Raw genomic sequence first — 23687 nt, forward strand, 5'->3', positions numbered from 1 at the left:
TGGATAAGATTACAGTGGTTTATATTTTTAAAAAGTTATTTTTGCTAAAATATAAACAGAGTGGTCAATGAAGATGAGAAATAATATCCCTTATTTAAAAATAAAGTCATGGGCCCTCCCTGGTGGTACAAAGGATTGAAGCATAGCACTCTGAAGCTCTCTGCAGTCACTGCAGCACAAGTTCAATCCCTTGCCAGGGAGCTGACCCCAAGGTACGGCAGACCTCTCCCCTCGCCCGCTGCTCCCCTCAGCAGTAGCTCTGCCTGTTCTGCTCCCCACTGTCTCTGGTGAATCTTCTCACTGCCCCCACCCCCGTACCTCTGGCCTATACCCCAGTTCTTCTATACATAAATAAATCTTTAAATAAATAAATAAATAAATAAATAAATAAATAAATAAATAAAAATAAGGGTACCATATTCATTTTTCGTAACTAAAATAGTTGAGATTTGTTTTAGAAATTTAGGACGGAATAGTCTTTCAATAGATGGAGAAATGAGGACCTGGGAAACTTGTTCCAAGCCATCCAGCAAGTCAAGACCTAATACTTTAGTTATGTTTGCAGCTGAACTACGATTCTAATGGGGCCTGACAATCACCCCTTCCTGGTCGTCTGCAGTCTCCATAAAAAACTGCTTCCTGAGGACCTAGGCTCTCCTACTAAAACGTCATTCAATAGTAAAACTAGTCACTAAGCTTTAGATTTGAAGCAATCCAATTTGCTTCTACTTAACCTTCCTTTCCTATTTTAGCACTACCTTCCTGAACTTGAAAGTAGTGACCACATATAACTATCTGGGGTGGAGGAAGCTACTTGATACAAATAAGCTTTCAAACCAGGATCTAGGTGAAAAGGACATCGGTGCTTCCAGTACCATGGAAATACTAACGGAGGAGCTGAGCCTCCTAACTCCCTACCCTGGCAGCTCCAAGTAGAGTGAAGCACACCTGTTATGGCAAGAGTTTACAAACAGAACTAATACATACATACACACATACATACACGTGTCTGTATATATACATATACATATACACACACACTCCCCACCCCCATCCACATGTGGGGAGGTAGCTATGGGCTGGGGAACCCTCCACCACAGGGACTGTCCAGAGCTACGTAGGCTCTGTCTCCCCCTGTGGCCAGGGCAAGAATCTGCTGGGAGGATTGTAGGAGTTTCAGAAAGACAAGGTCTGTCAGAAAGAAGGTGTTTCCCAAAGGTCCAGGAGGCATGTTCCTGGGGTTCAAGGCACGTTATTGGAGAGAAGACCCCAAGATGAAGAGACGGAAGCAATCTCCTCTGGCACCAACAATAATGAAGTTTACTTGTTGCTAGCATCCGAATCTGCGGGGAAGGAGCTTTATACATAAATCTTTCCAATGTCTCAATCTCCAATCAGTTGGCAGTTTCTCTTTCTCATCACTTTAGCTCTCCGTTGAATTGGTAGCTTGTAGTGTAGAAAATGGAAGACTTGGCAAGAGTAGGGCAACCGGGTTGGAGGCTGGGCCCTGGGAGCCGGGCATCATGTGCTGTGGGTTGGCCTCAGGAGGCGAATGAGTTTCCTGCAGTGTTTGGCCGACGCAGGCCTGGGGCTGCTGTGTGGCAACAGCTGACTCCCCAGGGAGAGCAAAGCTAATTTCTCACTGGCACCCAGGGACACCAGCACCTGTTGGAGAGAGAGCAGGCAACAGAACACAACATGCATTAGACACTCCTTTGGCCCGGCAAGTCCCACTCCAGAAAAGGAAGAAAATGGGCTCCTGGGTATTCACAATAGATTGTGTGGGGAAAGTAAAACCTTAGAGGCAAAGACAGAGGTTTACTTTCATTCTCTCTGGGGACAGGTCATGAAACCAAAATACCAAGGGACCATGCCCTGTCCCCAGAAGAGGTAAAGGGTGCAGTAGTGGTGAGCGAAAAGCCTGATTTCCACTCAGAGAGGCAGACAAGGGGTCACAGCTTCATCACCACTCGTGAATTTCTTTTATGATTTCTCCACATGGGCTGTCAAAAAATACTATAATGTATATACTCACTTATATCCTGGTAGCATGAACCACCAAAGCTACAACACCGAGCTATTTTTGGAAGTTAGCATTATCTGAAGCAGATGTATGATTTTTATTGAATGGTTATACACTGAAAATTGTTCAGGAAGAGAATAAAGCAGTGGTTAACAGTACGGGCTCCTATCTCATCAAATGCAAGGGTGTTTTGTCCATAATAAAAACTGCTACATTATGAAGCCAAGGTGGGGAAAGAAAGTGTGGGCTCTGGATTCAAAGTCTAAGTCTACATTCTAAAGTAGTTACTAAATTCTTTGTGTCTCAGTTCCCTCACCTTTACAATGAAGAGCACAGTAGCTTAAAAACCAGAAGATAGGGCCCTCCCTGGTGGCGCAGCGGGTTAAAGCACAGCACTAAGAAGCTAAAGCCGCTTCAGCATGAGTTCAAACCCCACCCCCTGGAGGTGACCACATGGCGCGGCAGACCTCTCCTGACCCGCCCCTGCTCCCCTCAGCAGTGTACTGTTCTGCCTCCCACTCTGCCTCTGATGAATCCTCTTGCCTCCCCTGCACCTCTGGCTGTACCTCATTTCTGTACGCACAAGTAAATAAATCTTTTTAAAAAAAAACAAACAGAAAATAAAGGCAAAGTGCCTAGCTTGGTGCTTTTCACCTGGAGAGTCCTTCATGGCCCTCGGAATGAAACCACACTACACGTCAAATTTTACTACTCTCCCCTTCCCTAGAATGGACCTTGAGAGTGCACACTTTCTCAGCCCATGGTGCCCTCCTGCCGGCCCCTTCCATTCTCTAGCTTTGGAAATGGGGCATGGAAAACTCAGCTCCAAGACACTGCTCTCAGAGAGGGGTACAGTTTGGGTTTCTGGTTGTACTGACTCCTTAAAGACAATCGCACAAAAACCACACGAGTGCCACCTCCGTCACTGCAGCGCCTAAGACGCCCAGGCGTACCTGATGGATGCGGGGCTCCTGCCGGAGGCTGCGCAAGGCAATGAGGGCGGCCTCCTTCACGCTCGGCTGGGGGTCTCCACACGCCATCTCAAGGAGTCGCTGAGGTACTTGGCACTGTAGCAGCTGCTCTCCCAACCCCTCAGACCCCAAGTTGCCCAGAGCTGACGCAGCATTGCGCCGGATACCAGCCTGAGGATCTCCAAGCAGCTGGGTCATGCCGGGTACCGCGGCTGCCAAGGCAGGGCCCAGGGGACCGGCTTGGTAGGCTGCGTTGCCCACGGCAAAGCTGGCACAGCGCCGCACGGTGGGGTCTTTGTCCTCAAGCCCCAGCAAGAGAAGGCTGAGCAGGCCAGCCTGGCTCTGCAGGGCCCCTCGCAGGGCCACGCTGTGTTGGAGCAAGTGTCCCAGGAGCCCATAAGTGCGCGCCCGTACGGCATTCTCTGGATGGCCTAGGAGACTGCGCAAGGGTCGATAGGATTCGTCGGAGCCAGCCAGGAGCTCTTGGATAAAGGACAAGTGGCTGGGAGACAGCATCCGGGCTGTGTGGGCCAGCAGTGAGAGGAGGTCAGACGTCAATAGCGGCTGGTCACCCAGGAGAGCAAGCGAGAGGAATGAGAGGACTGCTCTGGGGGAGGCAGCCACTGCGTTCACAAACTGGTTGAGAGAGGTGGGCTCCGTGAGGGCCAGGTGTGTGAGGAGACTGATGGGCAGCTCCACTTGTGGCAACTGAAGATGATGGCAGCACACCTGGAGGAGGAGAGGGAGCAGCTGAAGTAGTTCAGGGGGAGAGGGAGAAGTTAGCTAGCTAGAACCTAAAATGTGGGAGTGAGGAAAGCCCAGCTATGATGAGAAATACCACAGAAAGCTGGAAGACCTGACGCATAACACCCACATGAGACACAACGTGAAGCCCATGGTCCTCTCTAGGTTCAATCTTTGCAAGAATTCTTTCTCCACCTTCAGTGCCCTTACTGCTAACAACTAGCAGGGAAGTGATTCCTGGCTGAGGAGATGAGTGTCCACAGCCTAAATGGATGATCTCCTCATGGAAATCCAATGGAATCCAGATAAGAGAATGATGGAGATAACCAGCCCAGTTCCAAACACAAGCCTCTGTTCAGGTCTGAGTGCTTTCTCCACTCCAACTCTAAATCAAACCAGATGCTCAACTCTAATGGGCCCAGCAGAGCCCTGGAGCTGTAAGGAAGTGAATCAGAGTACACAGGTTGGCCATCTTCCTGACCCACCTTCCAGTAACTTCCCAAGTACCTGCAGTAAGTGGGCTGTGACTTCAGAGTTTGTGAGATCAGCCAAGACACCTACAAGGAGGTTGAAGTCCACATCCAGGGCAAAGGGGAAGCAGAAGAGTTGGCAGACTGAGAGCACCATGACGGGGAGAAACTCAGACCCATGAGGCCTAAGGATGGGAGTGTGGAAGGTCTCACTCAGTCTTACCCACCCTTTATCCTTCACCCTTTTCTCAAATTCTCTAGCCCATTTCCCTTTCCCCAGTTTCAGTAATCCTCATAGCTCACACTGTCAGCTATTTCCCTCATGCCTTCCCCTTCCACGCCCCAAAAAATCCAGACCCTCTGAGACTTCTGGTCTCCTCCCTCCTTTGGCTCAGACTCACGCTTGGCCCAGCTGATACAAGAAGCTGGGGGAAAGGAGATGCTTCAGGGTGGACATGAGGACACTTCCACGCTGTGAAAGGTGGCTGAGGCATAACTGGGGCTCCTGGGTAAAGATGGCCACGGCCAGGCTCAGTAGGGCAACCATCCCTGGAAATAACAAGAATGGGCCTCAATGGGGCAGGCAAGAGGCACTGAGGTCCCCTCTTCCACACAGCCCCAGGACTACACCTATTTGGCCCCTTCCCCATCCTTCAGCAGCTCCAGTGGGCACTCTGCATTCTCTCCCTGGGAGGCAGCAACAGCACTCGTGGAATAACCCATTACAGGCAGCCTTCTCTTGAGGAGAGATTGATCATTGGCCCCACCAAGGAGGCCAGGCTGATGGAAAGATACCTTGGGGTGAGATGAGCGTCCAGTCTGGCTCAGAGCTTTGTAGACTGGATAGAGACAGCTCCTCCTCCTGGGTGGACACCTCCTTGGGCAGCCTCAAAGCCATGGAGAAGCGGTGCCACAGAACAGTCCACATTTCTGAGCCAGCCACATCCCGTATCAGGCTACCTTTCCCCTGCTGGAGGCAAAATTGAAGGAGGGTGGGCTGAACTCAGGAATCAAAGTGTCTTTTTTACTCTGATCCCTAACCTGTAGGGAAAGGGAGTCCCAGAAATAATTCTATTTTCCTACCTAGGGATTACTCCATGGCCTTAGTCCCTGTTCTGATCCCATCTAAAAACTCTGATCTCTCAAACCACATGCTAGAACCAGAAAATTCCAGCTTTTCCCCCCATTGAATCCCAGGAGACGCAACTGAACGAATTCTTTAAAGGGTCCATACTAATGCAGGTGGCCTGTGATAGACACAGATTGAGAGGAAGGCAAGTGTGAATTGCTTCTTCCTTCCTATCGTCCAGTGGCTCCCCAGATGCCCAGGTTCTCACTGCTTACTTCCCCCATCCTAGGATGCAACTGTTCCTGGGTGACAAGCTGCAGCAGAAGGATGAGGAGACCATCATAGAACCCACAGCCACCTGGAGGAGTCAGCCGAACCTGTCAGAGAGAGGCAAGAAGAAAACGATCTCTGGGAGAGATGAAGCGGCCTCAGGCCCGCGCCCAGCTCCTGGTCAGGCAGAAAGAGCTCTTCGTAGGCCTGGAGTACTGGAGAGTTCTTGTGGTCTTGTGTGTTGGCTCCAGCCTAGTCACTCAATGACCAGTCCCAAAGACACAGTCTGGCAGGGTAAGCAGACACAGACACAGCAAAGATAAAGCTTAGGAAGACACTTGCTAGACAGGAGGCTGCAGTGGGGACACAGTTGAGGGTGCCTAACTCTAATTCCCAGAAGTAGAAAACAGGTAGATTAAAAGTTTAAAAGGGGGCCCTCCCTGGTGGCGCAGTGGGTTAATGCACAGCACTGAGAAGCCAAAGCCACTTCAGCATGAGTTCGATTCCCGCCTGCCCCGGAGGTGAACACATGGCCTGGCAGACCTCTCCTGACCCGCCCGCTGCTCCCCTCAGCAGTGTACTTCGTCCATCTGCCTGTTCTGCTCCCTGCTGTGTCTCTGGTGAATCCTCTCGCCGCCCCTGAGCCTCTGGCCTGTACCCCAGTTCTGTATGAACAAATAAATAAATCTTAAAAAAAAAAAGTTTAAAAGGGGCCCTCGGGCAGGGCCTCCCTGATGGCTCAACAGCTTAGGGTGCAGCACTGCAAGCTAGGTGCAGCCGCTCCAGTGCAAGTTTAATCCCCAGCCCTGGAGCTGACCCAAATGGTGCGGCAGACCTCTCCTGACCCGCCCGCTATTCCCCTCAGCAGTGTACTTCATCCATCTGCCTGTTCTGCTCCCCGCTGTGTCTCTGGTGAATCCTCTCACCACCCTTACACCTCTGGGCTTTACCCCAGTTCAGTATGCATAAAGAAATAAATCTTTAAAAAAAAGGGGGAGGCCTTCCTGGTTGAACAATGGGTAAAAGTGCAGCACTATGAAGCTATCTGCAGCACAAGTTCGACTCCCCGCCAGAAGTCCAGTGTGGCAGACCTCTCCTCACCCACCTGCTGCTCCCTTCAGAGGTGTATTTCAATTTCATCTTCCTATCCTCCTTCTCTTCTCCCCATTCTGTCTCTCTCTGGTGAATCCTTTCACCCCCAGCACCTTTGGCCTGTACCCCAATTCCATATGTGTAAATAAATAAATCTTTAAAAAAAAAAACAGAGGGTGCAGCCTTTGTGACAACCAGGCTTCTAACTGAGGTGCTGCCATCGTGATGAGTGCATGTTATGCCCTCCCTAATGGAACACTATCACTCCGAAGTTCAACTTCATCCAGTGAAAAGAAAAATACTGCATTTGAGGTGCCCATCTTTCATGCGTTGTAGGATAACATGTGAAAATGCCTTGTAAATTATTAACAATTCTACATACATAAGGGATGACAATAATTTGAATATGAATTCTATCCTTTTTACAAAGTGAGGGATATATGGACTCCAGAGGGCCTAAAAAGAAGGTAGAAAGAAAGCCTTAAAAGAGAGCCACCTGACAGAAAGGAGGCTACAGAATATCCTGAATTCCTGAAGAGTTCCCAGAATGCCAGCCACCTTTTCCATCTCAGTTAAGGAGAAAGTGGCAAAAGTCAGTGCAAACTGATGTAGAAAGGGAAGAAATCGAGCCTTATCAAGGATCTTAAGGAGGACAGCAGGAGATTCTAGAGGAGGGAACTGAAATGGGCAGGGAAATCTCACCCCTCAGATAACTTAGGTCTCCATCCCTCCCCTCTTTAAGGGTATAGGATTTGAGGACAGGACCAGTTTGGCTTCAGAGCGTGCTTTATCTGGAAGTAGAAGGGTCGGAAAGGGAAGCCTCCTTCATTCCTCCACCACTCCTTAGTTTACTCGAGGCTTGCAGGCATTTGTCTTTTCTCCCTGGCTCCCTGTTTGACTCAGAGAAAATACGTGTACATCTTCCCTGGTAGACCTCACCTCTGCGGGAGCAGACAGGGCGTGTGTGGCTGCAGCGATCCAGTCCACAGGCTGGAGATCCAGGCTCACACCATGCTGGCCAAGCTGCCCCAAAAGACAAGCCGCTGCGCTCTGTGGGAGGGTGGGAGGAGGAATGTCCACATCAGAATGGTGTCCAGGACAGGCCGCAGGAGGATGCAGATGGGATGGTGACTCCCCTGCTCCCAGAGGTTGCATGACAGTGAGAAAGATGAAGACTGAAAACTCACCACAAGAGAGACGACGTGCGAATGGGTGAAGAGGGTAGCAATCTCACCGCCTAGCTTCTCCATTCTGAGGAACAAAAGAGATCCACCCAGGGCTGCAGAATGTGAAAGGGAGCTGGAGAGTGGCCGTCCCCCTGCTTGGGCGGCCCTCTCTACACAGGCCGCACGTCCGCCTCCACGGCACAGCCTTTGTTGGGGTGGATTCAGGTCTGCTCTTTGTACCGAAAACATCATTCTCTCTATCCTAATCCCTCCTAAATATAGGCTGTAGGGGGCCACTCTCCTTATTCCAGGTCTGGGTGAAAGATTTCAGTGAAGAGACTCCATTGAAGGCAAATGACTCACCCAGAAGGCAAATCTTGTAGTCGAAGTACAAGGAGGGAGAGGAGGTAGAGCGTCACTTCAGTCGATTCTTCCCTATCTGCGACCTTCACCTACAAAGGAAACTCAGGTAAGAGCGCACCTCTGAGATGGTGGGGCCGCCGTGAGATACCCGCTCTGGCCGGCCTACCTTGCCCTGGACCAACATCAGCAGTGACTCCAAGGCCAGGGGCTCTTGGCCTATGAGCTGGCAGAGGCGCTCGCTGACATGACAGCAGGAGTAAAGCACCTAAGGGAGCAGGAAGGAGTCCGCCAGTCAGGCAGGGCCACCCCTGGGCTCCCAGGCTGGAAGGCTCACTACCAGCATGGACAAGCCTCTCCACAGACCTGGTACCTGTACTTGGGTGGGGGGGTGAGATGTTCAGGCCACCTCTGCCTCTTGCTGAGAGACAGTAAGACAGGGACACTTCGTTCTTTAAGGTCAGGCTAACAGTAGGGCCTTCTGAGTTGAAAAATTTAAAAGCAGAAAGGGGTTCTCCAAGATGGTCTCTCATCTCTCTGTGTCTCTCTCAATCTGGGGGTGAGAAAGAAATCTGGGGCCTTCCTACTGGCCTAGGTGTTGAGTCTCAATATTATCACTGCTGAGTTCGATCCCCAGCCAGGGAGGTGACCCACATGTGACACAGCAGACCTCTCCTGTCTCACCCACTGCTCCCCTCAGCAATGGATTTCAGTGACTCCACTTGCTGTGCTCCTCACTCTGTCTCTAGTTGAATCCTCTCACACCCGTACCTCTGGCCTACCCCCCAATTCTTCTATGTAAAAAAAAAAAAAAAAAAAAAATCCAAAATGCCAAGAAGTATGGATAGTAGTACCTTGAGAAGGTGGAGGCACAGGACAGGATGCTGCAAGCCAGAGATGAGGGACGGCCTCAGCTGGTTGCTGTCTTCAGTGAGTTGATTTGCCAGATGCCGAGAGATCTATAGGGACATACCTGTGGCTCAACCCCACGCCCCAAACCTATTCCTCTTACATCTCCAGTTAACCAGGACTTGTAAATCCTTGCTAGACTCTTCCCAAACACACCAGGAACCTCAGAGCTCGGTCTACAGAGACAACAGAGAACTGAAAGTCATGGCCTAAATTAGCCCCAGCGCAGGTAGGTATAGAAGTGCTGCTGGGTAAGAGCAGGAAGTAGGACTCCTGAGTTCTTAAAGCATAACTGTAAGTTGCCTACCCTACCCTACCCTACCATACAGTTTGTCACCAAGTTCTCCAGCTAGCCAAGGGCTCTAGAAAATTCGATTTCTACCAGTGGCTCAGATCTAAGATTGGAGCACTTGTTTCTGGAAACACTGATTAAGGGCAGGCATACAAGCTTGCTTTTCTGCCTTTCTGAGAAGCTGGGACCAGCCTTTCCAATGCTAGCAATGGGATTAGAATCTGCAGCACAGACCTGCTCCTTGGCTTCCCAGCAACCGGGCATCCCTACAGGAGCAGTGCATATGGCTGCCAGCACAGAGGAAATGACTCCAGGCAGGTCCTCACTCTGCTCTCGCAGTGGCTGGCTCACTTGGGGGGCACCTATGGAGAGAGGCAGAGGGCACAGGGTGGGGCTGGTTGGTCGTCTCAGGTCTCCACTCACTTTTTAGTTCACAGTTATGTACTGAACACTAGACACTAGGCACTGGTCTAGGACAGGGCAGTAGAAAAAGCAGAGGTGAGCCTACAGGACAAGTAAGTCAGGAGAAGCCCCAATCTGGCTTTACCTGGGGGCGTGTGGAAAGGGAGCTGTGGAACTGTCAAGCCATGAAGAAGCCCATCCAACACGGCATGCTGGGTCGTCAGCAGGCTGGAGTAAAAGGCTCTGGAGATGGCCCAGCTGTTCCCATCCATGGCTTCACACAGAACAGTAAAGCACTAGGAGAGACCAGGGCAGCGTTATCATGAGGGCATCTGAAGTGACTGGATTTAGGGTAAGAAGCAAGGCTCCCAGAAGAGCCGAGAAAAGAGGTTAAGAACTTAGGAGTCCGGCTGTCTAATTCTATGTATTCCTTGCATAGAAAATGCCTTGGAACTGCCCTCAGAGTTCAAGAACAGGAATTTTAGGTGGCAATCTTTCTATTTGCTCATATTATCTCTCTCTTCTCACCTATTCTTCAAAATGTTATTTGTGGCTTAGGAGTGTCACTCCTGGAGATTCCTTGGTTTTTCCCAACCTAGTCCAGAACTTCACATTATGGGGTATTTCTCCCCACCCTTCTACACCACTCATAGTGCAGTGACATAAGAGAAGAGCTGGCCACATCACAAGTCACTGCTGACCAAAATTTAGGGTAGACTTTAAAAGCTCCCCAGCTTGAAAGGACGAGCTCTCAAACTAGATCAAAAACTAATCATCCTCTTAAGAAAAATTTAATCTCATAAATTAAAACCAAAAAGAAGGACTATTACTATCTGTGGTTCCTTGAAATAGTCCACACTGCTTAAGAGCTCTAGGCCTTTGCACATGCTTACCTTTTTGCTTGGACTCTCCCTACTTTCCTGCCTCATCTACCTGACAAACTTCCATGCATTCTTCAAACCCTAGCAGGGATCATCATCAAGAGTCTATGACCCTCCGAGTAACATTAATCTTATCTTCTTCAGTGATTTATGGAAAGATCTAATGACTTTTCACATCCTTGACCTTGATCACTTTACATCTTCCCAAGTAGACAAGACTGTCCTTGCTCCCTTGAAACTGATCCCTAACTCATGTGGTATATGGCACAGAGTCGGCATTTCAACAAATGTTTGTTTTATTACCTTGACCTTATCCTACATGGTCCTAAGAAAGGCGATGGGAAATGGGTAAAGACAGGAGCGACAAGTCTGCCTGTGGGCATGGATTACCATGAGGCCATCTTTCCGCAAAGTCTGCTCAGCGTCATCGGGTTGAGCCAGCAGTTTCCCCAACTGGTCCAAAAAGAGGTTGGCAGCCTCCTGAAATACCTGTAGGCTGGGAAAAAATAAGCCTGTGGTTTCTTCTCAACTCACAGCTAAAAAATGGATGTAGTTAATGGATCAGTTTTGGGCAAGCAGGACAATCTGCAAAGAACCCCTCATAATGCCCCCCTTCTCCCTGAACACATAGTCTCATATAACATATCACCAAGCCCCTTGTTGCCATTTTCTTGAGGTTATTCATTTCTTGACCCTTCCATTTATGCCATGGTGACTCCGAACTCTAGAACCCTGAAGTCTTGTAGGGAAAACTTAAAAGACGTCTTGGAATTTTTAATAGGATTAGCTGACTCTGATGGCTCAGTCAGCTGATTCCTAAACCTATCACAGATCACTGCTTACCCCTCCTTCACCTCTTCCTAACCTGTCACCTTCCTCATGTGGAGGGGAAGTGAAGGGGGTAGAAACTGAAGTCAAACTGGACAAGAAAGCAAAATGGCCTCTCAGCCCACCTGTCACTTGTCTGGTTCCTTTCCAGATTGAAGGTACAGGCAAAGTAGGCCTGAATTGCAGCCATCAAGTCCTGTCCGAAAGTCGCATACCAGCATTGCTGCCAGGGAAGAGGACAGAGGGTTAGGGACGTGTAGGTGAGGGAGGCAAATACTAGAAAAAGCAATAAAAAAAAAAAAAAAAAAGACATCCACATCTTCAATCAGGTTCACCAAAGAGAAAGGGGTGGGAAGAGAGCATTTGTACAGAGAGAAGACTTAGAATAACAAAGCATCAGCCAAGAGGCTATAAATAGCCTGAAATTGTGTCTTATTTGGCTTGAACAGCATATTGAGTTCAGCAGGACCTGTTTTTCAAATAAGTTCAAATTCTTTCCTAATTACTTTAAAACACTCATCAGTAGAGTGTAGCTTTCTAGCTGCCTGAAACTAAGCCCCACTAAACATCGCTCTCTACTGTCCTCCCAGCTCAGCTGCAACCGCAGACAGCACACAGGAGTAAAGGCTTGTCCCCAGTCAGGTTGAGTTTCAATCTGGTCCACTTATCATTTCTATGACTAGTTACAAGTTAGTACCTATATATGAGTTATCACTGAATTTCAGTGCCCTGCTCCATAAAGTGGGTCAATAAAGCCTGGGACTTAACATTTCAAAGCACAATGCTCTAAATATTTGAAAACTGCACATTAAAATCTCTGGGACATTAACGGATCTGGCAACGCCAGGCTCATATTCCCCATGCTAACAATGGATGGGAGCAGAGAAGGGCATATCCTGTTTATTTCCTTCTTTCTTTTTTTTTTTTTGCATTTTTTTTAATTTAATTATTACAAAAGTTTATTTTTACATCATTTTGCACATTTTTTTTTTTTTTTTTTAAGATTTATTTATTTGTACATGCAGAACTGGGGTACAGGCCAGAGGCTCAGGAGCGGTGAGAGGCTTCACCAGAGGCAGAGTTGGGAGCAGAACAGGCAGATCAACGAAGTACACTGCTGAGGGGAGCAGCGGGCGGGTCAGGAGAGGTCTGCCACGCCATGTGGTCTCCTCCGGGGCAGGCGGGAATCAAACTCATGCGGAAGCAGCTTTAGATTCTCAGTGCAGTGCTTTAACCCGCTGCGCCACCAGGGAGGTCCCAATTTTGCACATTTTTTTTTTTCCTTCCTTCTTTCTTTTAAAGGTTTACTTACTTATGCATACAAGAACTGGGGTATGGATCAGAGGTGCAAGGAGATCAAATTCATGCTGCAGAGGCTGCAGATAGCTTCACAGTGCTGCACTTTAAACAGCTGCACCACCAGGGAGGGCCTAAGGGGGTCTTGTTTAGATTGGGCATGTGGTCTCCAATTTATATTTCCCCATACTAGTGCTACACAAGTCCTTTCACTGCCTCACATTATCTGTCTGCCCCAGAAGACATGAGACTTTGTGATTCGTGTTCTAATAACTTGAAAGAGAAGGTGAAAAGAAAAGGCAGTTGGGCCAATGGAGAAGGCAGTTTGAAAAGAAGTCCAAGAAGGAACCCCTGTGTGTCTTCAGGGGTGACCTGGGCTTACCTGCTGGACACTGCTGCTCTCCTGGCTGTGTCTGAGGAGGCTGAGCAGCAGCCCCGGGAGTCCTGCCTCATGGCAGAAGGAATACAAAAGAACAGCGTCACTGCAACCGGACAGAAGACTGCTCAGGACCCGGAGCGCAGGCAGGATACGGGAGGCACCCTCCAGGCTGCCTCTCAAGATCTGAGTGACAAAGGGAAAGAGGCAGTGAGTAGTATAATCAGAGAAAAAGGAGCATCATCAAGTAACCCCAGGGAGCAGCCAAAACAGACTAAATATTCTCATTCCTCCTTGGCAGAATCTAAGGGGAAGATGAACAGGGAATAAAGAAACTGTGCCAGGGACGAGGAACACAGATCATCAGGTCATCGAAGTGTATCAGCCAAGCCAGAGAGGCAGGAAGGGACCTCCTGGGACTCACACCAAACCAGTTCCTACTCACCAGTTAAGTAAAGGAAAGGATTTAGGGCCCTCCCTGGTAGCACAATGGGATAAAGAACAGCATTACAGGGCTATCGGCAGCCACTGCAGAGTTTGATCCCCAGCCAGGGGCTGATTCACATGGTGCAACAGACCTCACCTATCTCTCCCACTGCGCCCCTCAGCAGTATACTTTGTCAGTCTGCATGTTCTGCTCCCCTCTCTGTTTCTGGTGAACCCTCTCACTCCCCACAACTCTGGCCTGTACCCAGTACTATATGCATAAAGAATATATTTTTTAAACGATTTATTTATTTATGCATACAGAACTGGGGTACAGGCCAGAGGTGCAGGGGCAGTGAGAGGCTTCACCAGAGACAGAGTGGGGAGCAGAACAGGCTGACTACCAAAGTACACTGCTAAGGGGAGCAGCGGGCAGGTGAGGAAAGGTCTGCCGCGCCATGTGGGTCACCTCCAGGGCCAGGGATTGAACTCATGCTGAAGTGGTTTTAGCTTCTTAGTGCTGCGTTTACCCACTATGCCACCAGGGAGGGCCCCTGCATAAAGAATCTTAAAAAACAAAAACAAGGGCCCTCCCTGATGGTGCAGCGGGTTAAAGCACAGCAGTGATAATCTAAAGCCACTTTGGATGAGTTCGATTTCACCTGCCCCGGATGTGACCACATCGTGTGGCAGACCTCTCCTAACCCGCCCGCTGCTCCCCTCAGCAGTATACTTAGTCGATCTCCCTGTTCTGTTCCCTACTCTGTCTCTGGTGAAGCCTCTCACCGCCCTTGAGCCTCTGGCCTGTACCCCAGTTCTGTATGCACAAATAAATAAATTTTAAAAAAAAATCTCATTCTTCTCATTCATAGATCTGCATTACAACATATTGTATGCTTATTTATTACATCCATGTTTTTAATTTCATCTACAAAGAAAGATTTTGCCTCTTGTCCACAATGCCCAAAATATTTACTACCAGAAAAGCTGTTTTGCATCATGTGGTTAGTGGATCAATTCTAGGCAGACAGGACCCCTACTCTTCCCTTCGGGAAGAGAAACCCCACGCCTGCTCTTTTAGTGTTACTAGAAGTTAACAAACCTCCCTGCATTAAACAGACGACTGAAAGGGAACTGGAAAGAGACAACTCTGTTTCTCCTTTTGTTGTTTTTAACGCCTCTTCTGTGAAAATAGTCTCTATCCCATCCACAGCCTTCACCTGCCCATTACCTGCCCTCCAGCCTCGAGCAGCTGACCCTGGATGCGCTGGCAGAAGTCAGGGTTACACAGCAAGGTGAGAGGAGCCTTCAGCTGGACAGGCACAGGCTCGGTGCTTTCCAGGAGGTGTTCCCACTCATCATCACTGTCTGGGTCCTGAGGCATGGGGGTGAGAGAGGTCAGGAGGAGTCTGCGGGGCTCAAGAGCAGTAGCTTTCAACCTGGGAATCGTGAAGTAACCAGAGCCAGTGTATCTGGCGCCAATGTGTTTTCTTCAGCCACCACTTTAAAAAGGTACATTTGACAGTTTGCAAGAGGTCTTGAACTCTTTTGGAAAAGGCTGACCTCTGTGCATAAAGTGAAGTATCGAGAAAGAGATTCACTGCAGCATGGTTTGTGATTTTAAAAAATGGAAACATCAAAAAAGCATATCAGCAATAGAATAACCCCTGGCATATCTGTGCCAGGATGATTGTGATAATAAAGACACACCACTTATGTTGTATTTTTGTCCAAAATTCCTAACTTGAATCAAGTAATGAGGAACTTCAATTTCAGGAACATCCTGCAAAATAACTGGCCTATACACCTCAATTCTGTCAGTCATGTAAGACCAAGAAAGACTAGAAACTGTTCCTAGGTTAAAGGAATCAAATAACATACAACAACTCCTTCAATGAGTAACACTGGAATGCATTAGGGACCAGGAAAATGAGTCTTCTTTTGCTATAAACATTACCAGAGCAACTGGCAAAATCTGAATGTGGAATCTAGGCCAAGTAACAGAATTATAACAATGTGAAATTTCTGACTTCTAAAGCTGTACAATGTTTATGCAAGTGAGTGAGCAATGTTTATAGGAAATATGCATTAACATACACAGGGGTAAAACGGCATTCTGCAACTTACTCTAAAATAACGCAGAAAAGAAAAGCGTCTATATATATAGAGAGAGAAAGAGAGTGTGAATCACAAAGTAAACATGGCAGAAATTTAACAATTGGTGAATTTGCATGAAGGAACATAGAGGAATCCTTTGTAGCACACTGACAATGATATTTTAAGCTTGACATTATTTCAAAATAAAAAGTTAAAACCCTAAAAAAACCACAAGTGATTGAGGTAGACTACATGTTCAGTCTAAAAAGTTCTCTAAAACAGATCACATGGTGAGAGAGAGGATGCAAAATGAAACTCAATAATGTATGAGTTTATATGGAATAAACTCAATAATGTAGTAACAGCCAATCTACTTATTTATGCAAGTGTATACACAGATATGTACAAGTTCTGAAGGAGACAGACTAAACAAGCAACAGAAGACACCACTGAGACACAGGAAGGCTCAAAGACTTTCATTTTTACCGATGTATTCTAATTTCTGATAGTTACATGTTCAGATCCATGCAATTAAAATCTATAAACTAAATTAGAAAGCATTTTTAACACAACAGGAACTCAGATTGGGAGTGTTGGGAATCAGTTATCGAAAACATTACTCAGACCAAATCCATGGCAGGAACAAGATCAGGTCAAGATCCCAGGGCAGGAACTCAGGCTCACCTCATTTTCTAGGTCCACAGCCTCCACGCTCTGCTGGCCCATCACCTCTGGCCTTAACTCTGGGAATGTTCGTTCACAGTCCTGGATGATCCTGCTTTCCCTACCAGAGGAACAGGATGAGTGAGGCTTAGGGTTCATTCATTCATCCCTCCCTTTGGGCCCAGGAAAGAGGAATGAAGAACAAGCCCTAGATTGAGGAGAGTTCCTTCCAGGATGTGATAGAGACATAATCCATTGATCACGACATACTTAGCTGCCACTGTCCTCTCACTTTGGATCTTATTCCTAAGTTTGCCTTGGCAGTTTTTACCTGTGTTTCTCAACTCAAATAATCTTTCCTTTTGCACAGAGATGATTCTTTCCCTTTTAGTTACTGTGTAACTGAACCACAGAGAAAGGTCGGCTCCCACTAATTCAGGAAAGTATCTGGAATTAGAACCCACCACCCGTGACCCACACTTCAAGGGTCCTATATATATTTAGGCAGTGTCTGTTGATAGGACCATCATGTATTTGCTTTGGCCAGAGCTAAAGATCTGCAAGATCCCTCGTCCTATAAACCTCTGGATATACCCTCCTCACCGAGGTGCAGGGGGGGCCTCTCCAGCCCCCCACTCAGCCCAGCTGCTCCTCATTTCTGAAGCCAAGATCCCAGCCAAGAGGCCTGATTCCTGAGGCGTGCTCTTCAGTTTGGACGGAGGGACAGTATCAGAAGTCACCGTGCTGATCATTTCTTCTCGATCAACAGCAGGCCCTGTGTCCTGATGTTTCTGTAGAAAGTAGGCAGAACTACTTGGCTGCCACTGGCAGTGTGAACCCTAGAAAGTCACCTACCTTCTCTGATTCCCCTAGTTACTAACTAGCCTAGTCATGTCACAGACTTCCCTCTTAGTGTCCCACACACCTTCTGCTTGGCCTCCTCAGCCATGCGCTTACAGGCTTGTCGTAAGATACGAGATCGACTGCCCTTAGGGGCCAGCTGATGAGCCTGTTGGTCCTTCAGGACCTGAAGTTCTGGAGGTAGGCGACTGGTGAATGGTGTTCCCAAATCTGGGCCAGCTGGTTCCGTTATTACTGCCAGGAAGGGAGAGAGGAAAGACATATTCACACTGGAGCTGTGCCACCATGGCCCCTTACCAGAGCAACTTCAGTGTGTCCAGGCTTTGTGGAATGAGACCATTTTGACAAAATGACTAAGAGGAAGGGGGGTTAGAGAGAGAAGTGATAAAGGTTCAGCAAAAGGCTACGAAGAAAGTTCAAACTGGTAGAGTGAAAGATGGTGTGTGGGATTCAGATTTGGGGGGAAGATGGGATATAAGTGGGAGAGCATGAGGGAAATACAGGATCCCTGGGAATCCTGATGACTCACTGGTGACACGACCAGCAATAAAGGGGTGATGTAAGAGGTCTGGCCAAGACAGACGCTGCCGAGAGTCCTTGGTGAGAAGTCCTTGCAGAAAGTTCTGTAGAGAGAAGAAACAGCCCATCAGTCTTCATTTCCTGTAGGCCCTCTCTAACCTATCAGCAGAACCACCAAACCAAGAGTCCTAAGTCCATGCTTAGTGCAGACTGGCTATGTCCTGATCACCCCTCTCGGAGGCCTCCTTTCCATGGCTGAAGTGATCAGACATCACTACCTCACCTCCTGGGGAGGCTAATGCCTGTCCTGGATACTTTAAAATCCCAGAAGTAAAAATAGAAATCTCAGTGTCACCAACTATGTGAAGAAACGAGAGAAATGGGAGAGAGGACTGTCAAGTTCACATTCATCTTCAGAAAGCAAACCTGCAAAGGAGTCCCAAACTGCTTACTCTGCCCTCCCTTTGACTGTAGTTTGTTTGCAGCAGGTAGAAACGGTGCGGTTGAAACACACTCACACATGTCAGAGTAAAGACGTATTTGGGAGCACTCAAAAACAAATCTTCTGCATCTTCAAGATGGCTAGAGGGGTAAGGAGCCTGACTCTGAAAAGGGTACAGATTATGAGCTACTCTCGGGTTTGGAAACCTTCAGTTGAGCCTGAACAGGAATAGTAAGTACTAGCAGACTATGACCATGGTTCTAAAATAAAATGATTAGGGCTTCCCTGGTGGTGCTGGGGTTGTGTCAGCACTATGAAGCTATCAGCAGCTACGGCGGCCGAATTCGAACCCCATCCAGGGAGCTGACCCACATAGAGCAGCAGAACCTCTCCTGTCCCCCTACTGCTCCCCTCAGCAGTGGAGTTCAGTGGATCCACCTGTTCTGCAACCCCCTCTGTCACTGGGGAGTCCTCTTAACACTTCTGGCCTGCATCCCAGTTCTTTTTTTTTTAAAGATTTATTTATTTATGCATACAGAGCTGGGGTACAGGCCAGAGGCTCAGGGGCGGTGAGAGGCTTCACCAGAGACAGAGTAGGGAATAGAACAGGAAGATCGACTAAGTACACTGCTGAAGGGAGCAGCGGGCGGGTCAGGAGAGGTCTGCCGCGCCATGTGGTCTCCTCTGGGGCAAGCAGGAATCGAACTCATGCAGAAGTGGCTTTGGCTTCTCAGTGCTGTGTTTTAACCCGCTGCACCACCAGGGAGGGCCCGCACCCCAGTTCTTATGTGCACAAATAAATATTTTTTAAAAAGGAACTTAAGTAAAATAAAATGATTAGTTTACCAGGGCTCTGCTGAAGCTCCCAGCTTGTCTACCCTACAATAGAACGACTATCTGAGGTACGTCACCTACTTAGGTTTCCATTGTTTAGGTTCTTGTCAATTATTACTTGGGGTTTTCCAGGTAGCACAAGGGGTTAAATCTCAGCACTATGAAGCTATCAGCTGCCATTACAGCATGAGTACAATCCCCAGCCAGGGAGCTGACCCACATGGCACAGCAGACCTCCCCTGTCTCGCCCACTGCTCCCCTCAGCAGTATATTTCAGTCAATCTGCTTGTTCTGCTCCCCACTCTGCCTCTGGTAAATCCTCTCACCTATTGCACCTCTGTCCTATACCCCAGCTCTTGTATGCATAATTAAATAAATTTTTAAAAATTAGCTGACCCAACCAAGAAGGTTGGGGAAAAACTTGTCCCTTCTAACCTTAAAGAGAAGTCATAATTAAATTTCACTCTAGGAGAAGATTGTATTTAAATCCACTAAAAGCCCAAACCTTGCCCTAGATAAAAAATGAAAAGGGTGAGTCTGCTGAGGCTTAGCGGCAAGGAGCAGGCACCACCTCTTGTCATCTGCCCTAATCGCTCAACTAATCCCTCTAATTCAGACCATTTGGGTATCTTCTTTCAGGAAGAGGAAAACTGGGTAAATCTAGCTATCAACTGGATACTGCATCTGATAGGAAATAAGTAGAATAGAGAGTATGTGAAACAATCAATGGTACGTTGAAATTCTCTTTCCATTGTGATAATATACAAGCTCAGGGAGGGACTGCTCAAGTTTGGCAGACATGAGAACACCCTCTGGAACAAGCTCCTATGACTTCGCTCAGTTTTATATTGACTCAGTAACTGCAAAGTCCTGCCCTAGACCTGGAAAAGAATTTTGCAAAAGGAACTTTCCCTGGTAGTGCAAGGGATTAAAGTGCAGCACTATGAAGCTATCCGTAGTCTCTGCAGCACGACTGTGATCCACAACCCCAGAGGTGACCCACATGGCGCGGCAGACCTCTCCTGACCCTCCCACTGCTCCCCTCAGCAGTGTACTTCATCAGTCTGTCTGTTGTACTCCCCACTCTGTCTCTGGTGAATTGTCTCACTACCCTTGCACCTTTAGCCTGTACCCCAGTTCTTTATGCATAAATAAATAAGTAAATAATCTTTTTAAAAAGTAGAGAAGGGAAGAGGGGCAGAGGGAAAAGGTTTCTAGTACAGAAGTAATGTCCTTTTCTATATTGATTACCTTGAAGCAAGGACTAATGGTAGGCGGCCAGCGCACAGGGTCCTTGAGGATAAGGTTGACCAGCTGAAAGATGCTTGTGGTATAGAAGGGAGGGGTGCCTATAGCCAGCTCATACAGGATGCAACCCACAGACCAGAGGTCCGCAGTGTGGTCATACGGTCGCTCTTCCACCAGCTCTGGAGACATATAGAGCGGTGTGCCTTTGATGGATGTTAGCACCATCGTGTTGGTGCTCATAGCCCGGGCAAATCTGCAGATGACGGAAGGAAACGGAAAGAGAGAAAATAGTCCATGAAAACTAGAACTGGTCACTATCATCGTGTGAGGTACCCCACACCCAAACAGAGAGCACCTTCCAAAGGACCCAACAAGAGCCCCAGTCTCCAGCTCAGATTCTAAAACGAGGCCCACGAAAGTCAAAGGTATGGTCTCAGAGTCCTTGAAGAATGAGAAGCAGAGACAGAAGGTCAGGCTCCTCACCCAAAGTCACAGAGTTTGATGCCACCACCCTTGGCAAGAAGAATATTCTGAGGTTTCATGTCTCGGTGGAGGATGCGGTGGGAATGCAGATAGTATAGGGCTGATACCAACTGAGCAGCAATGGCCTGAACCTAGAGATCAAACAGCGGATGGAAAAGACACAGGGAAAGGCGGAGGGAGGGGCCTGTTGGCAAGTCTCAAGGCTCCTTAGATGTCTCTGCCGAAGCCAGACGTTCTGTACCCTCCCTGTTTTCTAGAATTTCACACAATACCTTCTTTAGTACTTCTCCCTTTACTCATTCTTTCTTTTCTTTGTTCACCCATTCATTTAAGTAAAGTCTTTCTTACTGGTTTTAGGCAACTTATCTCGTGTCTCTCAGATTCAATGTCTATAAAGTGACAATGATGAGACCACCTACCTCATTGTGGAGATTAAATCAGTTAAAGCACATAAAATAATGTAATTCTCAGAATGGTGTCTGGCACTTAGTATGTATTTGACATATACCTCTTCTCAAGGGAAAGAGTCAGACACAAAACAAGTATCATGACTTATAAATATGAGCTCTCAGTGGCCCTCGCTGGTGGCACAGCGGGTTAAAGCACAGCACTGAGAAGCTAAAGCCACTTCAGCATGAGTTCCATTCCCTCCTGCCTCAGAGGAGACCACATGGCGTGGCAGACCTCTCCTGACCCGCCCGCTGCTCCTCTCAGCAGTGTACTTCATCGATCTGCCTGTTCTGCTCCCCACTCTGTCTATGGTGAAGCCTCTCGCCGCCCCAAGCCTCTGGCCTGTACCCCAGTTCTGTATGCACAAATAAATAAATCTTTAAAATAAATAAATAAATAAATAAATATGAGCGCACAGAAGATAAGTCTTCAAGAAAGTTTACTTGCTAGAGTACAGAGAAATCCCTAGAATGAGTGTGGCCAAAGAAGGCGCTCAAATCCCACATAATCCTTGTGTCGTGGAGACAAGTCCTGCCTTAACCACAACCCTTATTTCTTTCTGTCTTCTCTGGTATTACCACACTGGTGCCTAACAACAAAATGATTAGCTAGCTAAGCTAAATACTTAGTGTGTTGGACACTTTTTCAAACACTTTATGTGAATCAACTGATCTATCTTCACAAAAGCCTTGTTAAGTAAATATTATTACCTCTACTTTACAACTATAGAAGCTTAAGCACCAAGTGGTTAAAATTGCCCAAAAGGATCCAGCTAATAAGTGACAAGCCACCCTTTGTATTCAGAAATTTTGGTTCCAATGTTTGCATACACCATAGCATCCCTATATCCACCTACACTTTGAGGACAGGAGTCTTCAAAACAATGCCCTCAATTCCATCTACCAGTCCTTAACTAGCAGAGAAGCCAGGGGTAGGGAGAAGTTTGAGCCAGGAAGCATACCTGATCTTCGGGAAGTTTTCCATCATCTTCCAGGATCTGAAAGAGCTCTCCCTCAGCATAGTCTGTCACCACCACCACCTGTAGGAAAAAGGCAATGAATGGATAGCCCCAGCTTTATGCAATCTGAAGTTGGAAGACTGCTGGCACCCTCATGTTCAGAGGGAAGTGACCCCAAACTGTTAAAACACACCTCTTTGTCAGTCTCAAAACTGTCAAGCATATGCACAATATTGGGATGACGGAGACCCCGCATGATTTCAATCTCTCGTTGCAGATTCTTGAGCTCCTTCTCTGAGCGTCCCAATTTTGGAATGAACTTCAGAGCCACCACCTGTCAGTGAGTGTTAAGAGTCAAAGTCTAACAACACTGGGACCCTCCCTGGTGGCGCAATAGCGAGCACTGCAGGCTAGCCATAGCTGCTTTAGTGCAAGTTCCATCCCAGCCCCGGAGGTGATCCACATGGTGTGGCGGACCCACGTGCTGCTCCCCTGTGCAGTGTACTTAAGTCAATCTGCCTGTTCTGCCCCCCACTCTGTCTTTGGTGAAGCCTCTCACCACACCTGCACCTCTGGCCTGTACCCAGTTCTGTATGAATAAATAAATCTTTAAAAAAAATGTCTAACAATACTATTGAAAGAACTTCAACATTAACCTCAGAGGTCCATGACTTGGACTTCAAATTGTTTGAATAATTCTTATTGTAACTGTTCCCACTACTTTCCCATGGTACCCTAGCCTTACACAGGATTGCCCTAGCCCTGACCCCTGGAGAAATAGCATCTGCCAAACAGATAGCTTCAGTAGATTCTGGAAGAGATGCTCTCATCTGGGTAAGAAACTCAAGACTTAAGGGGAAGATTTTATAGGAAAGAGAAGAAAAAATATATAGGGAATTATAGAATTCAGGTGATTTACTTCTTTCTGCAGCAGAGATTAATAATAATAATAATGTGTCGGATTAATCAGTCTGTCAGAAATTAATAAGGATGATGATTTGTTACATACTAGATACCAGGCACTAAATGCAACATCATTTAATATTCAAACTCCATCAAATACAGTTCTCATTCCCATTCAATAGATTCAGAAACTGAAACAGAGAATTTAAGTGACTTGTCTATAATCCTAAAGCTAGAAAGTTGTGGGATTAGAAACTGAATCCAATTATTCCAACTTCGGGGCCCATACTCCGTAAGAATATGAAGGAATCGATGACAAGATTGCTTGATATGAATGCTTCCCTTATAGCCCCATTTTTTACTAGAGTTGGGGGTGCAAATCCCACTCAAGAAATCACCACCTGAGCACTGTATTTTCGGCGACCCTTGTACACCCTCCCAAAAGAGCCTTCTCCAATCATCTCCAAAACGTGGTACTTCTCCATGATAGAGGTTTCGGGATCCCTCAGAAGGAAGAAGGTAGCGAAGGGCTACAACTCCAGGGACAGTTCCAAACATCTGGGAGGCCTGGTTCGGACATGGGAGAAAAAATTAATGTTAAACCATCTTGCCTTTTTCTCATAATAATCCATCCAGGTCACAAAAACATGGTAT

The 23687-nt window shown here is 47.4% G+C and overlaps 1 protein-coding gene across 1 annotated transcript in view; it reads right to left on the minus strand.

Annotated features, from left to right (window-relative positions):
• Positions 1–424: 424 nt before the first annotated feature.
• Positions 425–23687, minus strand: part of STK36 (serine/threonine kinase 36) — a 23617-nt gene continuing 354 nt past the window's right edge. Inside the window, exons 2-27 of the mRNA XM_012724631.1 lie at positions 23435–23600; positions 22324–22464; positions 22134–22211; positions 20723–20853; positions 20243–20492; positions 17726–17819; positions 17261–17430; positions 16939–17126; positions 16357–16456; positions 14807–14950; positions 13156–13335; positions 11603–11700; positions 11040–11145; positions 9914–10064; positions 9601–9728; positions 9020–9124; positions 8335–8433; positions 8169–8257; positions 7827–7890; positions 7579–7689; positions 5553–5654; positions 5004–5178; positions 4610–4757; positions 4246–4393; positions 2977–3723; positions 425–1665 (exon numbers count right to left, since the gene is read on the minus strand). Of these exons, the coding sequence (XP_012580085.1) occupies positions 1522–1665; positions 2977–3723; positions 4246–4393; positions 4610–4757; positions 5004–5178; positions 5553–5654; positions 7579–7689; positions 7827–7890; positions 8169–8257; positions 8335–8433; positions 9020–9124; positions 9601–9728; positions 9914–10064; positions 11040–11145; positions 11603–11700; positions 13156–13335; positions 14807–14950; positions 16357–16456; positions 16939–17126; positions 17261–17430; positions 17726–17819; positions 20243–20492; positions 20723–20853; positions 22134–22211; positions 22324–22464; positions 23435–23518 (3975 nt within the window). The 5' untranslated portion in view covers positions 23519–23600 and the 3' untranslated portion in view covers positions 425–1521. The remainder of the gene's footprint in view (positions 1666–2976; positions 3724–4245; positions 4394–4609; positions 4758–5003; positions 5179–5552; positions 5655–7578; positions 7690–7826; positions 7891–8168; positions 8258–8334; positions 8434–9019; positions 9125–9600; positions 9729–9913; positions 10065–11039; positions 11146–11602; positions 11701–13155; positions 13336–14806; positions 14951–16356; positions 16457–16938; positions 17127–17260; positions 17431–17725; positions 17820–20242; positions 20493–20722; positions 20854–22133; positions 22212–22323; positions 22465–23434; positions 23601–23687) is intronic.

This window comes from Condylura cristata, unplaced genomic scaffold (assembly GCF_000260355.1).
Source record: "Condylura cristata isolate star-nosed mole 26May11 unplaced genomic scaffold, ConCri1.0 scaffold00002, whole genome shotgun sequence".
Taxonomy (NCBI): domain Eukaryota; kingdom Metazoa; phylum Chordata; class Mammalia; order Eulipotyphla; family Talpidae; genus Condylura; species Condylura cristata.